This window comes from Argiope bruennichi, chromosome 2 (assembly GCF_947563725.1).
Source record: "Argiope bruennichi chromosome 2, qqArgBrue1.1, whole genome shotgun sequence".
Classification (NCBI taxonomy): domain Eukaryota; kingdom Metazoa; phylum Arthropoda; class Arachnida; order Araneae; family Araneidae; genus Argiope; species Argiope bruennichi.
In genome coordinates this window covers 22,820,241-22,842,860 of record NC_079152.1, presented here as the reverse complement: position 1 = coordinate 22,842,860, position 22,620 = coordinate 22,820,241, and the positions used below count along the sequence as shown (strand labels likewise).

At 31.4% G+C, this 22,620-nt stretch overlaps 1 protein-coding gene across 2 annotated transcripts in view; it reads left to right on the top strand.

Annotated features, from left to right (window-relative positions):
* Window positions 1–22,620, top strand: part of LOC129959525 (sialic acid-binding Ig-like lectin 14) — a 426,367-nt gene that overhangs the window by 384,558 nt on the left and 19,189 nt on the right. For both annotated transcript variants that reach the window (XM_056072407.1, XM_056072398.1), the window contains exons 7-9: window positions 4,988–5,163; window positions 5,246–5,414; window positions 13,875–13,971. In XM_056072407.1, the coding sequence (XP_055928382.1) occupies window positions 4,988–5,163; window positions 5,246–5,414; window positions 13,875–13,960 (431 nt within the window). In that variant the 3' untranslated portion in view covers window positions 13,961–13,971. The remainder of the gene's footprint in view (window positions 1–4,987; window positions 5,164–5,245; window positions 5,415–13,874; window positions 13,972–22,620) is intronic.

Sequence of the window (22,620 nt, the reverse complement as noted above, 5' to 3'; positions counted from 1 at the left end):
CTACTTTGATATGATCACCAAAAATTGACTCTTCAACGTAATCACCTACTTTGATATGATCATCGAAAACTGATTCTTCAACGTAATCACCTACTTTGATATGATCATCGAAAACTGATTCTTCAACGTAATCACCTACTTTGATATGATCATCGAAAACTGATTCTTCAACGTAATCACCTACTTTGATATGATCACCGAAAACTGATTCTTCAACGTAATCACCTACTTTGATATGATCACCGAAAACTGATTCTTCAACGTAATCACCTACTTTGATATCATCACCAAAAACTGATTCTTCAACGTTATCACCTACTTTGATATGATCACTAAAAATTGACTCTCCAACGTAATCACCTATTTTGATATGATCACCAAAAATTGACTCTTCAACGTAATCACCTACTTTGATATGATCATCGAAAACTGACTCTTCAACGTTATCACCTACTTTGATATGATCACCAAAAACTGACTCTTCAAGGTAATCACCTACCTTAGGTTACTAGACCTTTTAAAATTAATATTAAGTTGTATTAATTTTTCTTGACATAACTAATTGTAAAATTATGATGAGATTGTTAAAAAGATGTATTTATTATCTGTGTGCGTGAGCTGTTATAACTATAATTATATGTTATAATTCAAAAAGTAATACTTAAACCAGTGAAACATACCGAGATTAACTTTACTTCAATGGACTGATAAATTTTGTAATTTTAAAATGGCGGGAAATTTTTTGAATTAAAAATAATCTATTCGGATAAAAAGTAGATTCCGACTCTTTCTCTATGTTCTAGGTTTTATATATTTTATATATTTGTGCATTCCTGATGACAATACACTATCTCAATGTTTTTTAGAACTTATAGATTAATTAATATATTCAATTATACAAATTTTTATTCCATACAAGTGGGGCTACCGGAAAGTGAATCAGAGAAAATTGGTTTCAGTGTTATTGATCATATATTTAACTAATAATATTTATAATTATAGCCTCATGAAAAAGGTGGGAAATTAAATTTTTAATATTCATATTTTCATTGCAGCGATGAAAGTAAAAATTTGAAGAGATTGAAAGTAAAAAATTGAAAAATTTGAAGGTCCACTCTGTACCTCAGAAAGGGGAATGGGTATGGGTTGAGAAATTCAGTTCTGTATGAAGCATGATATGTTAGTGATGTACCTAAATTTAGGATGTTGATTCTATAAAATATGAAATCACAATAGGTCGTCATTTCTGAGAAAATGACCACCAATTATCCTTTTCGGCATAGTTTATATACTATTAAATTGCTCCTGTAAGTCAAGGTGAAATATTATTGGTACTAGCTTAGCTGCCTGCCAACAAACAGATCATAATTCTATCCACCCACGGTGTTTTGAAATTAATAATTTCAAATTAAATTAATAATTGGCATATATTTGTATTGAAGTATATGTGAATTATTCAAACATTTTTATCCTCAAAATAATTGCTTATTCTAATGATATTTAAGTTATAGTTAAAATTTATTTGTTTAAAAGAATAATAATTTTAAATACCACTTTAATGATAATAAATAATAATTACATTCACTCTCACCATGAAAAAAAAATAATTCATGCCGAATTTTTTCATTAATAAGCTTTTTTTTTACAAATTATTTTGCATCTATATATTTTTAATTATATATAAGTGCCAATATATAATTTATAAGTTATAAAATATAAATTAATAAGTTATAAGTTATAAAAACGTTAGAAACAAAAAAGAAAGAAAGAAAACTTTGCTCAATTTATAAATACCGACTGTATAACGAAAACTAAATTTCCGCCGGAGATCTATTCAGATACTAACTTAAAATTTTGGCCCACCTTCCAATATATTCGACGGATTAATAGCTGGACTCTACTCTAAGTGTGGTTCCAACCGGGTTCGTAAATTTAGTTTGAAATTTTATAATTATTTTAATCTAATAAAATTTTAAAAATTAATGATTTTTTCATAATAATAGCAATTATAATTATTATTAATCATCATTTAAGTTCTTTTATAATTATTTAACCACTTTAAAATTAAATTTCATCCATAATTCGTCATATGAAAGAACAGATATTGATATTTTAATAAGAAAATGTTACATATATTTTATTAAATTTGAAATTATTAATTTAAAAAAATTAAAAAAACATTCACTATGGAACCTTGATCAGTTGATTGGCAAGCTGTTATGTATCACCTATTCTGCTTTACTTTTAAAGAATTTAGATAACTTGGTAGTATGTAAACTATGTTGAAAGTTTGAAGTTCATTTTCTCGGAAATGGCTACCTGTTGCGTTTTCATTTGTATGCCATTAATATACTATGCCTCATTCTAAAATGAATATCTCAACCCTTATCTTTCCTACGTAAATCCTTTATCGATTAGTAGCGTCATGACTTTCTGTTTTCACTTCCACCGAAAGAAATTATGAAACTATTCAAATAAAATAAAATCTACTTTGGGACCCGATTAAAGTGAACATTATATAAACCATGTTTACCTTAAACAGAAATCAATATTCTCAAAAAAGATTTCAGGAAAGCAAGCGATTTATTTACTTAAATCTGGGAAAAATATGCAAGATTTAAATTTGTATTTAAAATATTATTAACATGAAGAAAAAATATCAGATTTTACAGTGTTTAGGTTAGAAATAAAGCTACAATTTTAAAGTATGTCATTTATTTTACATATTTTTGGAGGATTGGAAAAAAAATTAAGGAAATGTATAATAAGATGAACAAAACGGCGCAAGTTTCCTAAATATGCATTATATATATCAAAATTTGAAGCTTAAATATATTTGGCTGGAGAAGCCAATTAAGACCAAATTGTGTAAAATATTAAAAACATTTTGTTTTTATTAATTCCGAAGAACTAGCTGATCGGAAAAAGCGACTAGCATGAAATAGATTGTTAGAAAACATGTTTAAAATATTTTTTAAAAAAATTGATTAAGAAAACTGAATTATACGCCAAAATCATAGGTATTATTTAATTTTTAGGCTTGTTGAAATTCTTTTTGTATTGTAATATTTTCGGAAGTTATCTCTGAAAAACACCAAAATTCAGCTTAATTGTTAATTAATTAAAATTCTGATTTAAAATTCCAAAAACTCACTTAAAAATGCACATTTCTAGCCTCCAAAATACATATCTGCCAGATTTGGTAAATATAGGGCAGTCGGACCAACATAAGCAGAACACCAACTTAAACAGACCTGCGCCTTTATTATAAGTTGACATGATTGAAAATCTGAAACTATTTTAAGCTTTAATAAGTTGATACAATTTTTGTTTGTTTGTTTCTTATGGCACTTGTTACTGACAAGCCCGCTGTTACGAAGACAGCGATTTAAGCCTGAGGGGGAACGTCTCTTATTTTTTATAGCAGCGCCAACTAGGGCCAAGAGTACGACTTTCCACTCACGCATCACTCATTCGCTTGCACAACCCCTTTTTACAGGAGGGCACATTCACACATCTCACAGATAGAACAACAGAAGAACAACCATGCCCAAACCGGGACTCGAACCCGGGACGCCCAGATCACGGGGGATACAATTTTTAATCCTCCCGACTCTCAAAGAATTTCTTAACAATGCAGGGTTATTCAAAAAAAGAAATATATTATTTGTACTGAACGACAATTGTTACAATGATATTTTATAAAACTGCTGGGAATTCAGCCGTTTGATATTAGAGTATTGCAGTGGAAATGATGACGAATAAAAAGTCTCCAAAGATTGGGTCCGACAAAAGGAAAGGTTTAATTTAAATACAATTTATTACGAGGAAATAGAATTGAACACATGATGAACTATTTACAGATATGACGGGGAAAACTTATAAAAACATAAACGGTCATTACAGGACCTGAGACCAATACCGAACCAAAACATCTTACAAACATAACGACACGTATTTATCTCATGTCTTAATTCTAAAGTTTTTATATTACAGTTGCTAGGTTACATAAATATCAGATGCGATACCGATTAAATAGTTAAATGTTTAATGTCACGTGAAGTAATTTATTCATACCAATGACGCACAAAAGCAGGTTCAAAATGCATTACATCATTTTTTTAATAAAGTACGGGAGACAAAATAATTTGGAATTTATAACCTTAATGCCGAAATTTCCTAACAACAATAGATAAAGATTACTGCATAGAATATCGGTATCAGAGGAAAAGTTCATAACTATTTAATGTATTCAACACGAGCTCCATTTGTTGTGCGACAAACGCCGAATCGAAAGTCCATTTATTGCCACACATGAAGGAGCAGGTAACTGAATTCACTGTTGTTACAGTCCAATCTCGCTGACCTTGAAAAGTAACATGCATAGGTGTTACATACATACTCTCTTTTATCTTCCCACAAAAATAAAGCTACATTTGGAAGCAGTCTGAGCACTCTCAACATTCTCATCTGGCGTGGGAAGACGACCAGTGCTTTTTGCATATTCAGGCCATTTCCTACGAATTTCTTGTACTATTGTAAGTTTGTTTATGAAGGAACCACTTTTTTTTAATTTATAATGGTTCATTACAACAACGGATTTATTCTTTGAATACTTTAACACAACACACAAAGCAACTTTTACTGAGGCATCATCATCTTTTCCTAAGCGAAAAACAACTTCGACTTAACCGAGATTATCCTAATGCATAAAATGAAACTTTGAACATTCCTCTGTGTGGTGATGTATCTATCGCATGCGTTCCTGTCTATTGCTGTTGAGTAGAAATAAATATTTGCTTCTTCTTTTTAAATAACTCTATATTTGATAAAATTTGCAAATTCTGTTTTCAAAAAACATTATTTTGCTGATAAGATACAAGAACGTTTTGTCAAAGCTCATTCGACCCTTTTAGAAACTTTCCACTAAAACGTCTGCATAAAACTCATTATTTTGTTGTGCAAAGCAGGCCTGTTTTTTTTCCAGGTCGGCCGGAGGTGACGGCTGTCAACAAATCCCTGATGGCCATCGCGGGTAGGTCGGCCCTGCTTGCGGGGCAGCTCTGTTCAAGTCCGCGACCCCTCAGAGTATTCTGGGTAGTACGACATCTGGTGCTCAAGCCCGGAGATGTCAGACACCCCTATGTCGCATACAATCTCACGGTAAGAAAATAGGGGAATTATCTAAAAGAATTTCTTTTTAGAGTTTTTGAATATTGTGAATTAAAATGCTGTTTGGTTACAGGAAACCGAAATCCCAAATTGTTACATGGGAGGCCTGGAACTGCGTCGTCTGCAGGTGGAAGATTCCGGAGAGGTGTTGCTTGTGGTGAAGAACGCCCATGGTATCGCGGACGCACTCTTCCTCCTCAACGTCACGCAAGCATCTTCCTTTTCGGCATCCTCAGCAGCAGGTGGGTGCACCTCCATTACCTCCAAAAGGAAACTATCCTCAGAATAAATGTTTGTCTCCTGATTCAGTCTGGATTTATCCATTTTATAACATGGACCATTCTCACCTTTTATTTTGACTTTTTATATTTGACCATGCAAATTTTAATTCCAATGTAAATTCTTTTATTGATTTGTTACTGTGTAAATCTTCTGACAGCACCAAGGCACTGGCTAATTTTTTCACATTTTCAGAAACTGTTGTAGTCAAAAAAATTAAGTTTTATTTTTCAGCTCTCGCCAAAATTGTTAGAAGTAAACGCATCAGATGAATTTCTGACAGATATAATAGTTAAATTTATTTGCATCTGTTTAAAAGAATGCCGTGACAAGGCATTAATGCATACTGGGGTAACCTATTGAGAAATTTGCTTTTAAATATGGCTAAGAAAGATCTAAGTCGATGTTGCCAGGTTGGTTATACAATAGGTTGGTTACCAAGAGCTTTTCCGATTCTATACCGTTTGTCAGCCAAGCCAAATTAAAAATCCAGGGACATGAACGAATTTTTAATCGATTTTTTTTTCAGTCCCTTAAATGAGAAAGAAACTGAAAGTTCCGAAGACAAATGATTGAAAACATTACAAAATCTTCTGTCATATCGTCGAATCTACTTCTTTCATATCTACTGAATGGGAAACTCTAATCTTCAGGAAAACAAAGAACGCCAAAAATACTAAGAGCAAATCAATCTTTTAACTAAGATACTATAAATATTACTGTCATGCGTACTTTTTTGAATTTTATGAAATGCATGCCCTTTTTAAATATTTAGCCACGATCAATTTTTGATACATTGCATGTCTATTGGGAAATAAATTTTCTCTCGTCCTGGCAATGCAAAGTAGCGAATATGGCACACATAAAAATTCTCAAGAACCTGCTAAATAATGGCTGCATAGAATTGAAAATAAAATCAATTCAAACAAAAATAAATGACATTTTCCGCAATTTGAGATTTAAAGATCGATATTGTGAGCTAAAGGAAAAGGTATAAAAGTAACGAATGTAATAATACCATTCTACTTTGCAAAAATTTGTTCGAAAGAAAATATTCAATCTCCTGTAAAATTTATTCGATACTTCAGTCTAGAGTTTCGATGCAAAATTATACACCTGCATTGTATTGCAATGTTCATTTTTTTTTTTTTTTCATTTGCAAAGGAAATTAAGAAGTAAGAAAATTTCAGTCATCATTTCCGAAGAAACTCTTAGATCGGGAAATTGAAATTGATTTTTCGCTTCCGATAATTTGAAATTGTATCAGACAATTTCTGTGTCAGAATTCTCCGGTAAAAATCAAATCCTATTCTAAAAATATAATTCTACGGCTTTTAGTAGTATCATGATCATTGTTTTAAAAAAAGGAAAGGAAAAAACGATGAAAATGAAATTTTTATCGCAATTATTAATTCTAAGTTCATTTGCCGATGAATATTACATTTGTAAACTCTATTTTTTAATGTTTTTCGATAACCAGTAACCACAAAGTATTTTTTTTTCTTTTTTCAAATTTAGAAAGCTGTCTTGATAGACAATGCTATGGAATTTCCGTAATCTGTCCCCACCCATATTGATATTTCATAACAATTCTATTGGACAATTATTGGTATATTTAGCTTTGAATATCTCTCTCCCGTTAAAAGTAACAACACACCCAGAAGTGGTTTTGTTTGTATTTGGTTCATATACTCCAATTCAAAATGGAACAGCCATCTTCTTAGAGCAAAATATCTATCACATCTGAGCCTGTTTGAGCCGCATTTCTTTATTCTAAGACAAAAGGTACTGTAGTGAATAGCTTATAAGCCAGTTAACAGCTACGCTACACGAGCAATTGCATTTGCATCGTGGTCATGTTACTGGATTGCGAACCACAAGGTCCCAGGTTCTAACCTCATTCATACCAATCGGCCACAGTACCACAGTTGATTATTCCGACACGTCTGAAGGCACACTGAAGAATTTGAATGACTCGACCTCTGTGACAGCATTGACGGGAACTAAGATTGAATCCTATAGGGCATCACCAGTCACGGTACAACCCCTTCCACAGGATCTATCATCAGTAAGAGATGGCCACCTCACTCCTTTTCTTTACCTATCAGACCGGTAAGAATCAATCACCGTTAAGAAAGCTTGCTTCTCATCCCTATGTCTGTGTTTTTTACCTTTTGGGAAGAAAAAAAATCATAAAACTTTCAGGGATATTTTCCCCTTGATTTTCTTTGGATGTCTTAGCTTTCACCGATTGTATGCGAGCGAGTGTGCATTGACGTTCTGAAGAACAGGCCCAAAGTTGACAAAGTTAAACTTAGTACAGGGGAAATGAGAACCTCAGAGCGATTTTATAAAAAATTCCTTTTAACTCATTCAAAGTCGATGTTTCGTCTTTTTTTAGTGATATCGACCAGAATTATTGTGTCGTAAAATTGATTTTGACACTCCAAGCAATTATTTTTTAATTATATCAATTTAACAATTATACAAATTTTATAAACTAAATACAATTATACAATATATTTTTTTACATAATTTTCAACATTAGTTTCCATCACTGCAATGAAATTCAAGTCATTTCTCACTGTTTCATCAAATATTGAATCACGTGATTTTCTTCGATTGTTGAAAGCCAAAGAAGGAATATCATATTCAGTAACCTGTATTAACATTTATGTAATTTACATAAGGAATGATAAAGAAAAGTAACAGCACAGTAAATATTAAAAGTAGTATTTTTTAGCAATAGGACGTCATGGGACTTGATACCATTAAAAAGTTTCATTTGCAACATGAACAGGAAAAAGTTGACAGCTACTTGAATATCACACCTCTAATATATATCATAATTTGATACTTAAAATTACTTTGTAGAGGTAATCTTGAACCTCAAAGTTCTCAACAGGATAGTTATTTGAAACTTAATTTATATCGCCAAGTTAACCAGCTGATCGCCAAAAACCACTGCATTGTATTATTGATCAAATTACTACATACCTATCCTCATCGATGCGTTTTCAAGTTATTGGGTTCATATACTTTTTATAGAGACCCCAAAACAGTTAAACTTTTGATGAATCGGTATCAAAACTTGACAGAATTAAATAGAATATTAATTCTAATGATAATTTTACACAATATCATCCATCTAGTTAGTTCCGTTTTGAGTTATTCTATTTCCAGACAAATATACAAACATTATTCTTTAAAAAAATTCTCGAGAACGGAAAATCCTAAAGCAATGAGATATTTAAAATTCTCGAAATCGAATTTCTTTCATAATTTCTGTAAGCAGATACTTTGTAAACACTTTAGAAAGTAAAATTTTGAAAAATTCGGTTTTGTTGCTATGGTGAAAGGAGTTACAACCTTACTAGTCATGTAATACTGAATTAAACTGAATTAAAACATACCTTTTGGCTCTTTGTCAAGATGAGCGTGCAGTTGGCAGTGATATTTAATTAACTTGACGATGAGCCATGTCGAGACTTTCAAGTCTGAACACGACTGGGAAGGATATTTAACTGATAAAAAGTAACAATGACGGAGCTCTCCGTCTCATTTTATAGTTATTGTCTTTCAAGTTCTGGTAATGATATCGACCAATTAGGAAGAAAACTATTGTCAGTATCTTGATATAACAAAAAGGAAGAAAAATGAGACACAGACACAGTTCTCCTTTCATTGATCAGTGATTCTTTTTATTGAATACTTCTTTCATAAAATTAAGTTTTCTGATTTTTTTATTTTGCGCGGCTTTATATGATTCTTAATTGGCGCAATGATATCTCAGATTATGTGAACTTTTTTATTTTTCCTTCGTTTGTGTATGCAAGGAGAAGTAATCGTTAAAAAATTAATGATCTCGAGATTTTGCCGAATATTGCAGGCTTTCCTGAATCTGGGAAATACATACATTTTCAGAATAACATTTATCAGCAAATAGAAGAATTAAACACCAAATTGGTAGATTTCAATAAAATATTAAAAGAAATTTCTTCTCAAGGTTTGTCCATCTGATTGTCTGAGCGCAAATAAGCAGTATTAACTACAAAGTGAAAAGAGATAAATAGATAGAATTAGTATACAATTTTAGCATCTTAAGTGCAAATTCATATCAAATTTCGAAACAAATCTATTAAAGAGTTGTCCATCTATCGCCCTGTACATCTGTGTGCATATAAACATGGTAATTCAAAAACGCAATGATTTAGATAAATGAAATTTGTGGTATGATCTTGACTGAAATGAAGACTGAATTTGATGCTATACAGTTGTAGTGGGACTACTCTATGCCCCTTAAGGCCGCTGTGGCCTGGTGATAAGGTCTGGGCTTCGGAACCCGAGGGTTTCAGGTTCGAGACCTGATTCCACCGAAGAACCGTCATGTAAGGGGGTCTGTTGCACGTTAAATCCGTCCTGACCAAACGTCCTGCCGCTGGTGTGGTGTGCTGTGGAAAGGGGGGTGCCAGCTCAGGTGTCGTCCTCGTCATTTGACTGCGGTTCAAAATGACGAGGTCCGTCCCAAAATACTCCTAGTGTTGCTTCAAACGGGACGTTAATATAACTAAACTAAACTAAACTATGTCCCTTTTTATAAAAACATCGTGTTCGTCATTTTTTAATAGTTTATCTTCCTTATCATTTTTAGCGCCTACAATGGTCTCTGCAGCCAGAATTTCAAGAAGCAAAGTATTTTTTAAATCCCAAACGAAAGATTAAAATATTAAATTGAGCAAAAACTCCCGTTCATTGGACAACAAAAGAATATCACAGTATGATTTGTAGAAGCGAGTCCAAAATTTCACTACTTAGTAATGATGGCACAAAATAAGTAAGGAGACAAGAAGATTTTGTTCCTGATTGCATTATACTTACTGTTAATCACCAATTAGTATTATCACCTTGTATTGCAGCAAAATTCAAGAGCAGAATTAATGTGATTATAGGATTATAAATACCAAAAATATATAAATGAAATATCATTCGTAAACAGAAGCCTTCTGCTTGTGATCATTGAAGGAATTATATTTCATCAGAATTCAATTCTATGCTTTGTTGCTATTTTATATAAAAGCTGGTTTCAAGACAATAGCATTTCACTGTTGGAATGGCCTGACCTTAACCCAATCTAAAGTTTATGGAGCAGACTGAAGAAAATGGTCCCTCAAAAGCAGTTTAGCATTAAAATACAATTAAATAAAAGAATGACTTAATCATGGTATCATATTATAATAGCTGTGGAACTAAAAGCATAGGTAAACTCCATGGGATGCCGTTGCAAGGCTGTAATTGATGCAAAAGATTGCCCAACTGGGTATAAACTACCTTAAGAATTTTTGTATATGCCATTTGTAATGTTCTCTTTTCCTTCTTCGTAACTGCTCTTACAATACAAATATTATTATAAAAATCATGTTATTAAATTTTAGACTAAATCAGCTTGAAACTGATTTATAATTTTATGATATTTCTTTTAATTAAATTACTCTAATATGTCATCAAATCTCAGAATTCTCCTTTTTCCAAAAGATTTCCACAGTTACGGTCACTACTGTATTTTTAAGGATGAACATTTCCACCTAACGAGAGTCAATAAAGAATAATGAAATATATAAAATTTCTCCTCATTTAATATATATTGCTATGTTTTTCTGAAAATCGTTTGCTTTGAAATGAATAAAAGGTTGATCTGTAGCGAAATAAATGTGCCACGTTTGTTTGTCAAGGCGGAGTAGTATGTAAATGATGTAAATGGTAAAGAAGGTACAAGACATTTATTTTCAATAATAATTATAATTCATTAAAAATTAGAGGGAGGTGTCTTGAAATTTGATTAATTAGCACGAATTTGTTTCAAATTTAAATTCCTAAACACAGCGGAATATTTAAATATTTTATTTATAGTAAAATTACAATTCTATGACAAATTTCGATTTTAGTCAGTCAAAAAGACACTTCCAAACTGATTAGGTGGTTTTCTTCTCTGTACTAAGAAACGTACAACTCTCATGTGCGAGACTTTGAAAATAAAAATCTGAGTACTCTATGCCCAATTTTTTTTTTTTTTTTTTTTTTTTGTGGCAGAAGGTATAATGCTCCTATTAGGAAATATGCTAGAAAGCTGTGAGAGACCACTCCCACTGTTACCTGTTTATTTTCCATTGGGTCTTCGACACACGTTTTAAAAAAGAGTGTTCGATTTCCTGTCTATGAAAGCCATTTCTTGTAATTTCAGGTTCATCTGCATAAGTCAACAACGCCCGTGCAACATCATTTGATGCATGTGTCCGCATTGAAATAAGTTTTGTTCCTTCCACCAACACGTTTCCTTTGACCTTCGCCTCCTTTTAATTACTCATCACTCAAACGCGGCATGCAGTTCCACAGATCGATTGTTATAAAAAAAGGAAGTGAAACAATGGAGCGACAGAAATGTTTCTAGAACAACACAGAGGAGTAGGTTAAACTTCAGACGTAGGCAAACAACTTTCAAACCAAATACCGTACTGACCACTGACAGTTTCATTCTTTCATAATATTCTTAAAAGATATGGCATTGTTGTATTTTCAAATTTTTTAGAACAATCATTTGAGAACGATTACAAAATTATGTTTCTTTTTTCAATATCTTTAGAGTCATGTGTCGTATTGGATCAAATCGTGTGGTTCATATCAAATATGCAGATTTAATTTTAACGTACACTGTGAAATTTTTTTTTTGGGGGGGGGGATAGAAACGGAGCGTATCGTAATCGTCAAAAAATTCATCTTCAGATTGAAATGAATTTTTCCGAAAGGGAATCAATAAACATTTTTCAGAATTATGTTTATCTGTGAGCACATTATTACAGAAACAGAACCTGGAGTTTTGGCAATTGCTTTTATATCAAAATTGTAGGCATTATTTTTCCACACAATTGCTCAACAAGATGTATCTTCGTCTGTAAATATGTGCATAATGTAAATATGTAAAAAACGTAGTAAGCTAAAGAGATAATGTTTTCGATCAAAATTGCAGACATCATTTTAGAATTCTGTCAATCAATGAAAATAATGCTCTTCTAGGATGTGTAATTGTTTTTCTTTCATCAATATAGAATTCATTCAAAAAATTTTCAAAGATATTAGCAGTTATGGATTTAAAGGACGTGGGGTTTTTTTTTGTATGTGTGTGAGAGAGGGGAGATTATCACAGAAAGTTATGAAAAGTATTCACACATTAATTTCCATTTGTTATTATTGATAATTTATTTTTTTATAAAATTCTGAATCATTTCATAAGTAGTGCCTGGATCACTTTGTAAAAAAAGGTTAACCGTAACGAAGTAAATTTTTTGATAAATACTTGTTTATCAACAAATTTTTTTGATAAACATTTTATATTTTCTACTGTTTGCTATCGCGTAAACGATATATATAAAAAGAAAATATTGTAATCATAAATCCAATTCAGATTCGAGATTTCAATAAATCTCAACGTTTCGAACTCCTTGAATACAATAAATCTTCAAAACCTGTCCGTGAACACTTTATTTCAAAAACTCTTTGACCTTGGCGGATAAAATTGATAGATTGTCTTTACACCAAATTTGCAGATTTCTTTCAAATTTTTCATGAAATTCATTCGCAGAAAATTTGTCTGTCTATCTAGCTAAGTGCACGTGAAAACGATAAAAATAAAACAGAAAGAGTGAAATCGATCAAATATGATATCACTTAATTTTAAAATCTTAAGGTAAATCGCTATTAAATTTTAAACCTAATCCGTCTGTCTGACTGTTCATTCCCATTCATGTAGATGCGATGATTCAACAATTAAATTGGCATCACTCAAAAGAAACCCCCGTTGGTGTGGTGTGGAAGTTCGGAGATGAGTTGGCAACTCAGGTGTTGTCCTTGACATCGGACCGAGGTTCAAAATTGCGAGGTCCTTCCCAAAAATAGCCCTAATGTTGCTTTAAAATGGCACGTTAATATACGGGACGTTAATTATAGCAAAGCGATTCAGGTAATTGAAATTTGATGCGTGATCTTGTTTCTAAAATTATAATAACAATGATAAATAATAATAATAATAAAATGATAATAATAAATTGTGCTCCCAACTAACCGACCAAAAGATGTCCAAAATGCATATGTGATTTTCTTCACTAAACTATGCTAAGTGTAAGAGCACTCATAGCTTCAAGGCTGTGTCCAAGGTGACAAATTTATGAAAGAATGGGGAGGGGGGAGATAACACCTTTATTAAGGGGGCATGTAAGAAAATTTCGTCAATTCCGTTGTTTGATTCTGAATTTAGAAAATGTAAAATCCCGGTGACCATAAACAATATATTATACTGAAGACATTTCTTCCAATAAAGTAGAAATACGATAACTCCATTTTCGGAATGGGCATTTATATGTGTTCTTTTTCAGGAGTCGTGCGCGGATGCCTGCTGCTCACCCTCCTCATCCCTGTGTGCCTTCTGTGGCTTCGGCAGAGAATCATCGACTCCAGCTGACCCGCGAACAGGTGAGATGAAAACCTGGAACGTTTCTTTATACGTATCATGCGAACCACGCATTCTTACACAAAACTGAAATAAGAAATTTCTTGTGGAAATGAAAGAAATTGAATCAGTTTAGAATAGAAATAATGTATTTTTGGCAATGTGGTTACAATCTGTTTAAGACTCCTAATTCAAAGTGAAAATTTTAAAAAGTAAAATCATTTAGTTACACTTTATTCAACATGTTTGAAACGTTCGTAGTCCTTCATACGATATCGCCTTCTGTGGGTACAACTTGCTTTCATAGATGTGGAGTTATTAAAATACCTGAAACAGTACTAGTTCTGTGGATAGTTCGAATGGAGTAATGTTCACTTAAATATCTGTAGAATCGTTCGATACCGCCTTAAGTGTCTAGGAACCGTTGTAAATATGGGACTATTTATTTATTGCTGGAGTTGAGAATTCAGCTCACCGGGTACCAGCTCCCATAGTTTCCACTTAATTCTGAACCAGAAGGAATAACTTCATGTCTTGGTTGTTAAACTGATCCGGAGATCTATACAGCCAATAGACCATTCCATTCGAACCATCAACAGATACGATACTGTTTCAGGTTTTGTAATATTTCTACACTGCTAGAAACAAGCCATACACAAAACTGGTGGTGCATCGGAGAACTGTTCCGGGTTGGTAATACTTAGTATCGGTGATAATTTATAGAATCAATACTATTAAATTTCTAATTTTCTGCATTTATAAATTTTAGAAACGGAAAATCCAAATATAGGTTTTTTTTAACAATAAAAACTATTTGAATACCACAACGCGCAATTTTGCCTGTTGAGTGGTTTTTTTCCCTCATTCATGCTAAGCGGGAATTTTGTCAAATAAGATTTGATTCAGCAATTCTGTGAGACTACGGGAAATCAACGGGATACAACAGACCGATATCAGATAGTCTGTTACAATAATTAAACCCAAGAGTTGAGGGAAAACAAAACTCCCACATGACTCAGAAGTTCAAGTGTAGTTTCTATCTTTGAATTAAAACGTTGAGAATTCACTTTCCATGCATCCGGGCTGCACTTGTGGAAATGCGTTTAGCCCAGATTGGATTTGACGTGCGCGGTTTTTCATTGATTCTCGAACCTGGATCCCTCCGTTATCTGTTAAATGCCAGGCCAATCATATTAAATAATGAAGAGAATTTCTATTGGACGAAATCTTTTATTGCTTTTCTTAACACTTAAACAGAAATTTTCATCTCGGATATTGTATTGAAGTTATACTATTGTGCCATGACCGACGACATTGTATTTTCTGTGGGGGTTCAAGTAAACACATCTCGTAACATTGTCTAGAATTTTATGCGTTTAAAATCTTATTTAAGAAGTGAAAGAACAGAGCAAATTACTCATTCTACGATTCTCTGACCGCTTGTTATGTTGTTCACACAAGTTTATGGTTGTCATATGTTTAAAGTTGCAGTAATTAGATTTTTAAAGTGTGAGAAAAACTAAAGACAAGTTCGACTCAAAATTAAAGTAAAACCGATTTTATCATTGAATTTAAGTAATATAAAAAGAGCTAATATTAAAAGTATGGGAAAATTGAATTTATTGAATGACAATGAAATGAACTCGTACATAAGTAACATGTATATTTATATATTTAATAAATGAATAATAAATTGATTTTTATTATTTATTGTGATTAATATTCTAAAAATGATATTGAATTTTCAAATTTAGAATTCAAAATTATTTCTTCCATCTTAATTCCTTTAACCCTTTCTAAGGCCATGGATAGTATGCTTCCCACCAAATTTATCAATCTTTGTATGAAATTATGTAGGTTGGCATAAGTTCTGACAAATTTTTTTAGAAAGACAGAAACTTAGATGCTTTAGTTCTTTATCTTACACAAAATGATGTTTCTTCAATAGTTACTTAATTATTAATTAACCAAAATAATTAATTAATCAAATTAAATTTATCTAATAAGCTAAATGAATCCCTTTTCTTATTTTATTTCAAGCCTAAAAATATTTAAACATAATATGACTAGAAAAAAATGGCCCTTTAAAGGGTTAACTCTCTAAAATCATTTGTATGATAATCTTCATAAGAGCGTGATTTCTTGCACAAAACGTGCGTGATACACCATTAAAATGTGATCATTTATGTAACTGGAAAACATGAAATAAATATCGTTTCATTTCATCGTTTCATTCTCAGTAAAGCAAATTCATAAAACACTGACATATTACCAACGTTATACAGGAGTTATATTGATGTTATTTAATTGGAAATTTTTTGAATATTAAAATGAATAGGAAGGAATCGTGCCCAAAGTAAAACAGTGTAATATAATGTAACGAGTGTAAACGAGTAATATATTAAAATTCTTTGCATTTTACTTTCTATATTAAAGCCATTAACAATTAACTTTAAGCAAGAGCATCCAAATTTACAGCCGTGATCAGATGACAAGGATGATTAACAGACCGGCCAGAACAAAAGCGGAGCCTAATATCGATATAGATTTGCAGCCTTGAAACAAATTTCTTACAACAAAATTATTATTTATGACATTTTGCTATTTATTATATAGTACATATTGATGTAATAGGAATTGGCAAATACCTGAAAACGATAAATAATTATTTTCCATAAACTTAGTATTAAAGGTTTTTATTATTAAAAGCAAAGTACATATGTAATTTCTTCATACGGTCATAAAACATGACTTAATATGCGAATTGCTAGAATAACATTACAATATGTAATTTTTGTTTCATTCTCTTACTGCTTTAGAACAAATGTTTTGACAATATCATCATGATACTTTTTTTTTGTTTCTAAATTCGGATGCTAAAGATAAAGTGTCTAAATCCTTTATATGACTAGTATTAGATTTCAAGTATTTTTTTATTATTATTATTATTTTCAATGATGAATTCAAACTTTCCTGCAGATGGTAATTGACGAGGCCAATATAATTTGCAAAACTTCAATGATAAAACAGCAATTCTGGAAAGCAAAACTCGATAACAAAGTTTGATTTCATTAAATCGATAGATACAATCGATATTGTCTTGGAAGTCGTATTCTGCAACATGAAAAGTCGTTTTCATTTAATTTGTAAATATCGGCTGAATTATAATTTTTTTTACACAAATGCTATGTTTTACGTTCATAAAAAAATTCCATTTTTTTTTCGAAGAAATTACGTTACTTTAGATTATGTAGTCGGCATTAATTAGCTATTTACGAGCGTAAAGTAAATAAAGTCCACCAATGAAGCTTTTTTTATGTAAAGCTCTATTCCTCTTTAAACGCTGTATTGACGTACATGTGTGCGATGAATCATCGCCCACTTCTTCCCAAATGAATGAACAGCTCAGCGCCATTTTGTAAATAAACAAAGGATTTCAGAAAAAAAAAGGTAGCAGGAAAATTAGCATGCAAAATAGTTGGCACTCTGCCTGAACGCGTTCATCACCAGACTTGAACCAAGAATTCTTAGAACAATGCTTCCATCCATCACCGACCTTTAGTTCCGATGGCCCTTGTGTTCCCCTGAGTTTTAAAAGCATTCTTACAAAGAAATGGTTCAGTCTTGAACTGAAATCTAATGGACCAAGTTCAAGGAAATCGGAAATTAGCCCTCGAAAAAAGTATTTTTGGCAACAGCTTTTAATTGTGAAAAATAAAATCAAGCAATAAATCACTGAACCTGAATCATGGTAATTAAAATAATAAATAATATGAAATGAATTGATTTGTTGGTTGAATTGTACATTTTGGGGATATGTTATTTCATAAATGCATCTTATGATTAAATCATAAAAAAAATTACCCTGATATTGAGGAGGAAATTTAAAAAAAAAAAAAAAAAAAGCTTGAGACGTTTGAATTTGAAAAATTTTCTTAAAAATGAAGGAAATATGAAATATTTTTATTGTTTCTTTACTAAAATATATGCTTTTATTCAATTATGATTGCATTTCAAATTTGATTTTCAATGAAATGAATATTTAAAAGACTTAGAAAGAATAATTTATTCTTAATTACTTTTTCCCAAAACAATGTTCTAGTTAGATTAATTATTTTTAAATTGTTCCAAGTGTCTTCAGTTGTGAGGAAATTCTAAAAAACTAAAAATAAAGATTTCAATTATATATATATATATATATATATATATATATATATATATATATATATATATATATATATATATATATATATATATATATATATATATATATATATATATATATATATATATATATATATATATATATATATATATAAACTGAGTATGCATTCTAAGTTTCAAGTTCTGAAAAACACAGAAATATTATCTAAATTTAGTGGGTGTGTATAAAAATATATCTAAAAAAATTAAGTTTTTGTTGTTATTACAAAATCATTTCCAATTTTGGTTCAAACAAATTTTTATGTGATAACAATGAAAAAATGTATAAAAAATTTTTATCGCTTGAAAAGTTTTGAAATTTTTGGAAAAATTATATATAATTTTTAAAGTAACATTATTTTATTTTAAGGGATTGTTTTAAATATATTGATTTATTTATGTTTTAATATATATGCATAAAAGGTTCCATAACTCTAAGAGATTAATTCACAAAAAGGCCTAACAGAGTGCACCGTCTCCTTACAACCGTTTACTTAATAGATTTATTTTATTTTTTGTTTCAAATTTTATGGATATTATTGTCCATAAAATTGTCACATTTTCAGTAATTTTGGAGATCTGGCAACTCTAATAAAGTTTATAATAGTTCATTCCATCTTCTTTTTTTCTTTAACTAGGTTGTTTAATAATTCTTACTGGCCGAGTTGGTGACAATTATGTTACCCGGAATAAGCAATTATTAAAAATTTTAAATAGATACTTTCTGTTACTTGGTCTTCATAATTTTTTAAATAAAATGTTTTTAATTTTCAGATTTTGGTAGACATATAACTCATATTATTTTGGAAGTTTTACAGCGCTTCTATTGTTCTATGCATTTTCACTAATTGTTTGTCTTTATGTAACCAATTATATCACAGAAAAGAACAGCAGAGTGTAGAAATGGACAATGTTAAGAATTCACTACCATTGCTTGGTACTCAACTTGGTAGCTAACTCAAACACAGAGGGAAAAGTACATATACAATCCTCTTTAATGGTGCTGATGTCGTGTCCGCGTTACCACGGAAAGGGGGTGCAGTGGCTTCTGAGGGTAAAGACCCCTGAACACCCGAGGGCAGAAGTCTGACTTCTAGCTCATATGAAGATGAAACTCACACAGTCGTTTGCACAACCCCTTTTTACAGGGGGGCCCATTCACACACCTCACAGATAGAACACAGATGAAGAACAACCATGCCCGAACCGGGATTCGAACCCAGGACACCCAGATCACGGTGAAGATGCGCTACCCCTATGCAAGGACGCCGGCAATCATCTTTAATAGTAGTAGTAATAGTAGTAGAGATAGAAATAATCATTTTAAATTATTACAGACACTTTTCACAATGATTGGAATATTTTTCGATTTTTAATGCAACAGAAGCAGTAAGAACATTTTAAAGCAATGGTGTTAAGGTTTTGTTATAATATATTTTCCACTTAATATGGCTAAAATAGCAAGAATATTTCAAATTGTTTTGTTTAGGATTTATTTTAAAGTTGATATTTAATATTGACTGGTTTCTGATATGGCTGGTATCAAGATCATCAGTGCATCAAGAAAGGCAGTCAAATAAATATTGTAAAGCATTGTTTTACATTTTTGTATGAAATAATTTAATACAGAATTTTATCCCTCAATCTTCACTTAAGAAAAAGGCGTAACAAACTATATTTTTCCATTTAGAATGTCCCACATTAATAGATTGATTGAAGGTAAGATATAGAATGTAAATAGAAACTTTAGTATAATCATGCATATTAATAGGAAGATGTTATTAAGACTTAAACTTCATGCATGTCAGTTCCATTCCATCCATAAAAAAGTAAGAGAAACATAAATTTGCATTCTCTTGGTATAAATAATTGTAAAAGAAGTGCTTTGTGTTAAGAAGCTTATCTTTCAAACAGATAAATATTGGTAATACAGGTAACTTGTTTATTGTTTATTAATTCTAATTTATTTTCAATTCGTTTGTCATTTAAGAAAAGTGGTTTAAACAGCAGAATTTGAAGGAAATGCGGAAGAATTAAAGTTTTCCCGTTCAGATAAAATATGACCATGATAACGCCTGATTCAGACGATTTTACAGTATGAGGAAAGGAATGATGTAACAATATTTATTCAGATTGAATGAAAAGAAAAAACAGGTGAATAAGAAACAGTTTTTAATAGGATTCAGTAATCATCAAGAAATGTCCTTGTACCACAAATTCAATTTCAATGGACCTTCCAAAGTTGCCAATTCTACCTATTTGAGAATCCGGTTCTTAGTCTAAGAGTACTTTTTCTCATGACAGAACTTTGAATTATCTCTTGGAGATATGTAGATCAAGAAAAATGAGGTGACAAACCATTAGTGGATATGCATTTTTGTATGAAACAGAGGCAACAAAATAAATGCACAAAGTTTTGCACAATAGGTTCATTCATTTAGCTTCGGTTTCTAGTGATCCAATAATTTCTGGTAGATGGTGCTAGTGAAACATACATTTGTTGTTGAATCAAGAATGCATATGGTGCTGAGTGTTTATAAATTAGTGCAGTGATTAATTTTATTTAAATTTAGCCACAAATTCAATGCAATCACATTTAATCATTTGCGTAAAAATTGCTGTGCTTTGGAAAATTGAATTCATGACATATATCCAGACCTACAAGTATTCGACTATAAATGCCGATGCCATTCAAAATCAGACGGATATAAAGTAGATTACTGTTGTTGTTTTAAGGAATCTATGGCACGGTTTTACTTATATATCGTTTCTGTTATGTATAATGGCATTGTTTTATGCCAGATTTTTTTTTTCTAAAATGCACGGCCATCTGCAGGGGGAAAAAATCTCAAAGAGTTCTACCATGCGGCATATATTGCTGCTAGATCCATGATCCCATTTTCAACTGTGCCCGATATTAATGCTTGGTATATCGATTGGTACACAATGGAAAGATTATCCTTTGATGCAAATTATCTTATTTGAAAAGCGCAACTTCTTTTTATTTTCTCGTATATGAAATATTCAAAAAGAAAATATTAAAATTTTCCAAAAACTTTGACCTTTAGAGTGGGACGAATCTCAACGTTCCAATAAGACTTCATGATGTCGAAAATCGCATTTCTATAAATCATGTCTGTTTGTCAGATTACCACTTGGTTTCACGATAATTCAAAACAACTCAAAGATAAACAGATAAGAATTGGTGTGTGGGTTTTTCAACAAATTCATAGATCTATGTCAAAATTTTAACGACAACCATCATCAGGAAACCTGTCTCCTTTCTCTATATAAGGAAAAAACTTTAAAAGTTAGATGGATAAAATTAGGTGTACAATTTTAGCATCTAATGTATGAATCCAAAACCAAATTTTGATTGAAGACTTGAACACAATAACTCAAACCCATAAAGTTTTAGAGATGAAATTCGATATATTCTTATTGTGTCTTTTTAATAAATTATTGGTGTTAAAATATGGTTTAAGTCGGTTGAGAAATTGATATCCAAAATGCATTTTCGGTTTCTTTACTGTATTATAATAAACGCTCATGCGCGAAACTGAGAATTAAAATCTAAGTATCCGTGGCCTTCTCCAAGGTCTTCAATTTTAATTTGGAAGGTAGGAGTGATAGTGCCTTTATTAGGTAATATGCAAGAATGTTTCGAGGAATGTACTCCAGTTGTTTCTTTTCTTATTACCTGACGTCAATAATCTCTATGAATATCGGATTGCCGAAAATCTATTGCAGCTCTTATGGGACAGCGTGTTTTATACAGCCATCAGTCAAATCATTTTTTATTACACGTTATACGGGTGTGTTTTATATATAGTATAGTTTACGGTCTTTATGTTGTATTACAAAAGAAGGAAAGTATAATATTCCCGATTTTTTTTCCTGTATAAGGAAAGCATTGAAATCGTCAAAAAAAATTAGAACTCGAGATTTCATCGAATCTTCTCCCTGAGTTCGAAAACACATTTTTTGGAAAATATCTATCTATCTGTTTCTCTGTCTACTTGGGACTCAAACGCTTTGTGCTAAGCAGATGAAATGTGGTGTATAGTCTTTGCATCAACTTTTAAGAAAACTCTTGTCTGAGGACGTTCTGGCTGTTCGGATATAAGTTAACACGATAACTACAAAACAGAGCCAGATGGATGAAATTTGGTACACAGATTTAACATCTATAGTGTAGACAGCTATTAAATTATGCCAAATCCAACTAGGGATTAACTATCTGCTGGTCTGTACTTTCAGAAACGCGTAAACGGAATAGTTCAAAAGTGCAAAAACTCAAATTTGGTATGCGATTTTTTGACTGCAATTGTAGTCCTGTGTGAAATGTTAGTAAAAATAGTCCAATAGAGAAAAATTGCGTCTGAAACACGAATTCATCTTTATTACAGAGTAAGCAAAAAAAAATTTTGGAAACACTCCAACTCTCTTTTGGAGATTTTTTTTTAAAT